The sequence below is a fragment of the Notamacropus eugenii genome, chromosome 5, assembly GCF_028372415.1.
Source record: "Notamacropus eugenii isolate mMacEug1 chromosome 5, mMacEug1.pri_v2, whole genome shotgun sequence".
NCBI lineage: Eukaryota > Metazoa > Chordata > Mammalia > Diprotodontia > Macropodidae > Notamacropus > Notamacropus eugenii.
The window spans coordinates 461529801-461536594 of NC_092876.1; the positions used below are offsets into that span (position 1 = coordinate 461529801).

A 6794-nucleotide genomic window follows, 5' to 3' on the forward strand; every position below is an offset into this window, starting at 1 on the left:
GGTGACCTCGGTGCTCCTCTCACAGTTGGTTCTACTTGAGTAGTCTTGTAGTTGAAACACTGCTTGGATGTCGATCTCTAAGGAGAAGCCATTTTTCAGAAGAGATTGATTTGTTATTTTTTTCTTTCTGTTTCATTTCTGCTGTGGACTTAATCTCTTAGCATCCACTACTCAGAGAACTTTCTAAGCCACCAAGGTCATTGGAAATTAGACTGAACTCTTGCCTGGACTTTGGGAATTTGAAATTCCCTTGTTCCTGTTCTTATAGTTCCTGTTGGTGAGATACACTTTGGGGTGGGGTGAGCTGCTAAGTGTGGGATCAACAGCATGACCCTGCAGAGGGCAAAAAGGGTTTAGAAGAATGGGCTGGCTGAGCTAGGCTATCATTTCTTTGCCCAAGTTGTGTGATAATTGAGTTTGTTTCCCATTTCCTAAGGTAGTTTCACAAAATATTCCATTCAAAGTATTTTGAATTAGCTATTAGAAATTCAAAAGCATGTAAGAAGACTCTTTCAGGGGGTGAAGGAACACTGTTGATGTGTGGACCTTGAGTCTGTGGGATTCCTTTGTAAATAATTTTAGACCTGGTCTTAGGCAACTTGTAAGTTATGGAGGCTTGGAAAAGATGTTTTACCAAGAAAGTTTCTCTGAAATCAATGAGTGATTGTTGAAATTTCACCCCTAGAGAACTTCATTGTTTTATATTTTTAGATTTTAATTGGGATGAGGTAGCTCTTTATATTCTCATTTTATATCTCTATAGAAATGAGTTTGTTGGTAATTTTAATAAAGGCATTGAATAGACTATGAATTAGATAGATGGTATGACCAAACCTGAGAAGGAGAGGGATAACTTGCTCCACTTATTGATTAGATTCTATTGAGGTTAGTCCTGGTTTATGGATATATACTATATATGTTAATATGTATAAGTACATATAATGAATAATACATATATTAACAGTGGTTCAGAATGAGGACAATAGGAAATGGTTAAAAAACAAGGTCCCAGACAAGGAAAAACTAACTTAAAGAGCATTTAATTATTGATTAATAGTATATTTGGGGATAACTGGAATCAGACTTCCTCATTTTTTTTGTTAATATATAATTTTCTCAAGGAAATTCTTCAGTGGAAGAATGGTGAGAAAATGCAGGATATTTCCAAAAGGTGAGAACTTCGATTTTCTTAAATGGGCCCCCATCACCTATCTCTTGGTTAGTGGTTCTCATCCATTTGATCTCAGCGTGGGGATTTTCAAAACTGACATGGTATAGTGGAAAGACCTGGGTTCAGATTCTGTCTCTGAATTCACCTGCATGATCTCAGTAGTCAGAAAACCTCCTCCCGTGGCTTCAGTCTTATCATCATCTGTAAGATGATGGGCATTGGACTAGATGGCCTCTGAGCTTCATGGTCTATGAATCAGGAGACCTAGGTTCGAGTCTTGGTCCTGCCACGATTATTCACGTAGGTCTTTCCTGTGTCTCGGCTTTCATCATCTATAAAATGGCAATAGGAAAGTGCTTGGCAAAATGTCAAGCAGCATCATTATGTAAATGTGTCCTATTTCCTCATCTGTCAAACGGGGATGATAACATCTTCCTAGTAACTAAATGAGCCTACTGAATAGGTTCAATGAGGAAATATATGTAAAAGTGCTTTGAATACTTGCAAAGTAAGAAGGCTCTGCTGTTACAGTCAGTCCTCACCATCCCCCTTCCCTCTGCTCCCCAGTCCATAATTCCCTTCCCCTACTTACACTGAACATGTATTTCTCTAACCTCACTCACATGGTCTCTTTTTCATCAGCTTCCCTGGTCCAGTTGCCTCCAAAAGACTTTTGTCAACAGCCCAAGTTTGTTCTGTTACCATGTCCGCCTCATAGGATCGCACCATTGTGGGATCGAGGTCACCAGTTAGGGGCTGGACAGATGTCATACCTCAACCCCAAGGCCCAGACTGCCAACCCATCCACTACACCTTACCAGAGAGCTGCATCTGCACAGCTGCCCTGCCCTGGTGATCACCACTACTACCTCCACCACCTTTACCACAGATCAACAGCAATACCATTATCTTGTCTGAATTACAAACCATCTCCACGCCCTAAGCAACGAGCCAATGCCTCCATTTTGCATTTACCTTGCCCTTATTTAGAGGCGAAATCAAAAGCCATATCTGTCAAATCTCTTGATTCTAAATCTCTTCTGGCCCCCAATCATCAGACTGAGGCTTCATTGAACCCTTATCTTTGGACAAAAACTCCCTCAGTCACTGACCACCTTCCCAAGATTTTAAAGAGTCACGACCAGTCAGAGTCCCCTTCATTTCTATCTCCACCTGTCCCCTTATGTCCATTGCCATCATCTATGTCTCTACCACCTCAGTCTCCTCCTCCTCCTCCTCCTTCTCTACCTCCTCCTCCACCAGCACCAGCACCAGCACCAGCACCACCCGCAGCACCAGCACCACCATTAGCACCCCCACAAGGACCTCAGCCATGGCTTCAGCACCAACCTCAGCCTCCACCTTCATGTTTTCATTTACCTTTGCCTCAACCTGTACCTCCAGAGCCACCTCCTTCCTCTGCTGACTGGAGGGTCAAGAAACGGGTCAAGCTTCCTCCTCAAGTTGTACGGAGGGCCAAGACTGCAGCTGTAATAACCTCATTGCACCCAGTATGTACCCAGAGTGCCTCAGCTGGGCAAGGAAACTACCCTGGTCACCAAACTAAAGCCCCGTTGCACCAAGGACGACAAATGAGGACTTCTTCTGCCTTTGCAGGATGTGTCCACCTACAGCCCAGAGGAAGGACAGTGTTACCCCCACCTCAACGGCTTTGCAGGCTTACAGCTTTGAAAACAGCCAACTCATCCAAGAACAAAGCTTCCAAGGCATAATATCCTAACCCTTTCCCTGTGCAGGACACAACTTCAATGTTAGCATTCTTTGACCATACTCCTGGGCCTCAAAATCAGACACAAGTGACAAAGGTGCATAGAACAGCAATCGCTTCCTGCTTCATCACTTCACAAAAAACTATGCCAGAGCCACAAATGTGTGTGGACCTTACCTCATCTACTGTGTTATAGATAGGCACAGGTCATCTCATCTTCTCTTACCACCAGGCTAGGGCAGTGTCTATACCATCCATAGCAGATTTTGAATCATGGAACCTTTAATTGTTACCACCTATGCCTGGAACACTGAGCCAAGGTCACCTCTACACTTTTCGTAGGTCCAACTCATAATGATTAAGGCTCCACGAGGCCCTGACTATAAGGCCAAGTAGAAAACTGAGCCATAGCAATACTCTGACTGCCAAGTTGCACCTTCACTCGGCCTGATCATTGGGCTGAAGTTTTCATGGACCTCAACCACCAAGCCATAATAATATCAATAGACTTGGGCATCTGACTTGAAGCAAATATTATCCCCCAAACCTGGGACATAACATTAACCCTGAGTCTAAATAGGGTTTTGAGTTGTAAGACTTTGCTGAGTCTAGATAATAATGGGGCAGTACATTGATATCACTCTATGACTGACCTTATCAACACATACCTCATTTGGAAATAGTCCATAAAATTGAACCTGCTCTGAGAACTTGAAATCCAACTCATACAAATATCAGGACTGAGAAGTTGGGTAAAGAATATCTTTTGTCTTGATGACTGGAACTATACCCTTGCTGAGTCTCCCACATTAAGCTCAGGCTGGTTGGGACAGTGACATTAAGGCCATATCTCTATGAGACTTGGATGGAGCTGAGAGGCCATATAAGAGTCCTTATTGCTAAGATAAAGTGACACAGGGCCAAGACTACCAGGCTACACCTCTACTAGAACTTAAACATTTGGACAAATTGTCACCAGAATTAGGCAAGCAAGCTGGGGCTATGCAGGGTTCTGTCTTCTGGATATTGCCTCCATGATATGCTGAGCATCAAGTTAAAGTCTTTTGAACTACCAGTTTTCAGGTGCAGATTCACTGGACCTGGACGGCTAGAACAAGACTTCCTAGAGTAATTTAGGCCATAGAGCTCTGCCCTTCCCAGACCACCAAGACTTAAACAAAGGCCATGTTTATTACAGTGTTCTGCTCATCCGGCAGATATTTCTCCAAGCTTAGATGAATTTCAGGTTGCATTTCCTCTGAATCATCAAGATATTAATAATTTTTAATTGGTCCGGAGTATGAGGTCAGGGTTGCATTTGATTATCATCATCAGAGAGGAAATATCTTCTATAGTCTTAAACTGTTTAATGCATGATTTCAATGGATCTAGACCCCTGGGGGAAATTGCCCCCAGACCAAGATGTCTAGATCATGTCTCTACCCAACACGGATATTCAAACACCTTGATCCTTCCCTTATAAGTGCTATAATGTTTAGGCTACACTTCTAATATGCCTATATGACTGGGAAGCAATGCTACCAGTTCCAGAGACTTATACTATAACATTCAACTCTACCCACTGAGACCCTGTCTCCTTTAAGCCATGACCCCTTAGCCTATTTCAGATCCAAACAACCCATTGAAGAGACCCAACTACAAGTCTGGATCACTAAATGACACCTCAGATCTACCAGGTTGCTTCTCACCCCATGCATTCACCTAGTTTCAATTACCAGACTCTGGAAATACCAGAATCCTGTTGTCTGGCTTAATTTCAGCTAGTTCTAAACAACTAAGATATATAATAACATTGTGACTCAGACTCACAGGCCCCCAAATCACTGGGCAATGCTTCTTTGGAGCATAAACCCATCAGGTACATGACTTTACCCAGTCCTGAGATTATACATTAGGTTTTAGTGTTCAGGTCACAAGTCTACCTGAAATAGGGTCCTAGATCAGGATCCCCAATACTTTACCCAAACTCCAAAAGATTAATATTAGATTGAAGCCAATTGACCACAAGGTAATACCTCTAATAGGTTCTGATGATTGGGAAAAAGCTTTTGAGGGCCAAACTTCTACTGTGTTTCAGTCACCAGACTGAAGTTCTAATAGACTGTGACAATCAGGCTGAGTCTGCACTGAATTGTGACCACTGAGATGAAGTTCCACCTTAATTCTGAACACCAGACTTAGATTTTTGGAATGATCTTTATAGCATCATATACCAGGGAGGGAGGGATGAGGGTGTAGTGTGATGTGATGTTGAAGTATGCTACCATAACTGTTAGTGATATGAGTTCTGTCCTCTAGGAGAAAAAGAAAAAAAATGATCTCGATAAGCAAATTCTCTTATGGCAAGATGAAGGAATGTGGTATCCATCAGTCTGGTCAATGAATAGTAAGCTAACCTGTTCAGATTGTGTGTTTCCATGTTTAGGGAATGAAATGTCATTGTTAAGCATAATTACTGCCACACCAAGTCCATCACTGAGAAAGATATGGAAATGAAATTTCCTCCAAATTTCCCAGATAAAGACCTCCATTTTAAGGCTCCCATTATAGTATGCTCAGGCTCTCCCACCATTCTCTAACCTTTCTATCATCCTTGAATTCTGATATCATGTACCTCTGGGCTTGTAAGAGTCATTTGAATAGATTTCATACCAAAGTACAAGGATGACTGTTAGTCACAGGACAGAAAAGATCTAAACATTAACTACAATTGGGGGCACAGTCAAGATGGTGGAGTAGAAGGATGCACTTCTAGAAGTTCTCCTCCCACAGCCCATAAAATACCTGTAAAAATGACTCTAAACAAATTCTAGAGCAGGAAAAACCACAAAATGACAGAGAGAAAGAGATTTCCAGGCCAAGGCAGCCTGGAAGGCTGACAGGAAGGTCTGCTGTACTGGGTGTGGTGCAGAGCACAACCTGGCCTTGGCCATGATGCAGCAAGGACAGAACAGGAGCGGGCTTCAAGTTGCCACTGGCAGTAGCTGCGGGTCCCAGATTTCTCAACTCACAAATGCCAAAGATAACTTCAAAGGTCAGTGAGAAAGCTCTTTCATCTGGGTGAGAAGGGAATGCAGCAGTCTAGCCCCAGCCCCAGGCAGCAGCAGCTTCCATTGTGGAGCCTTGATCTAAAGACCCTGGTGGAATTGAGCAGCTGATCTGAGTGTCAGCCCTGAGTGGTGACCCTGGGGTGAGGAGGAGCACTATGGAGTTGGTGGAGTTGGTGGAAGCTTTGGAGAAGGAATTCTACTCACAGAGAAGAGTGCTTGTAGTTGCTCCCAGACCAGAGTGAAGATCAGGAGAGGAGTAAACTCCTCTACCTTGATTGTGCCACCTTGGAGGAACTGAGAACTTACAAGTCCCCAGAGCATACCCTCCTCCTGACAAGAAACTCAAAAGTCATGTAACTGGTTGGGAAAATGCCCCCAAAAGGGAAAAAGAATAAGACAATTGAAGATTACTTTCTTGGTGAGCAGGTATTTTCTTTCATTCATTCATGTGAGGTAGAACAATGTATACCATCAGAGGAAGACCTGAAAGTCAAGGCTTCTGCATCTAAAACCTCCAAAATAAATATGAAATGGTCCCACGCCATGGAAGAGCTCAAAAAGGATTTGAAAATCAAGTAAGAGAGATGGAAGAAAAATTGGGAAGAGAAATGAGAGAGATGCAAGAAAATCATGAAAAGAGAGTCAACAGCTTGCTAAACAAGACCTAAAAAAATGTTGAAGAAATTAACACCTTTAAAACAGACTAACTCAAATGGCAAAAGAGGCCCAAAAAGCCAATGAGAAGAATGCTTTAAAAAGCAGAATTAGCCAAATGGAAAAGGAGGTTCAAAAGCTCATTGAAGAAAATAGTTCTTTAAAAATT

At 42.5% G+C, this 6794-nt stretch overlaps 1 protein-coding gene across 1 annotated transcript; it reads left to right on the forward strand.

The window, feature by feature from the left end:
* Positions 1 to 884: 884 nt before the first annotated feature.
* LOC140507282 (uncharacterized) lies at positions 885 to 5136 on the forward strand. The gene is made up of 2 exons (XM_072615407.1): positions 885 to 1171; positions 1814 to 5136. The coding sequence occupies exons 1-2, from the start codon at positions 1141 to 1143 to the stop codon at positions 2902 to 2904; spliced, it is 1122 nt and encodes a 373-aa protein (XP_072471508.1). The 5' UTR covers positions 885 to 1140; the 3' UTR covers positions 2905 to 5136.
* Positions 5137 to 6794: the final 1658 nt, after the last annotated feature.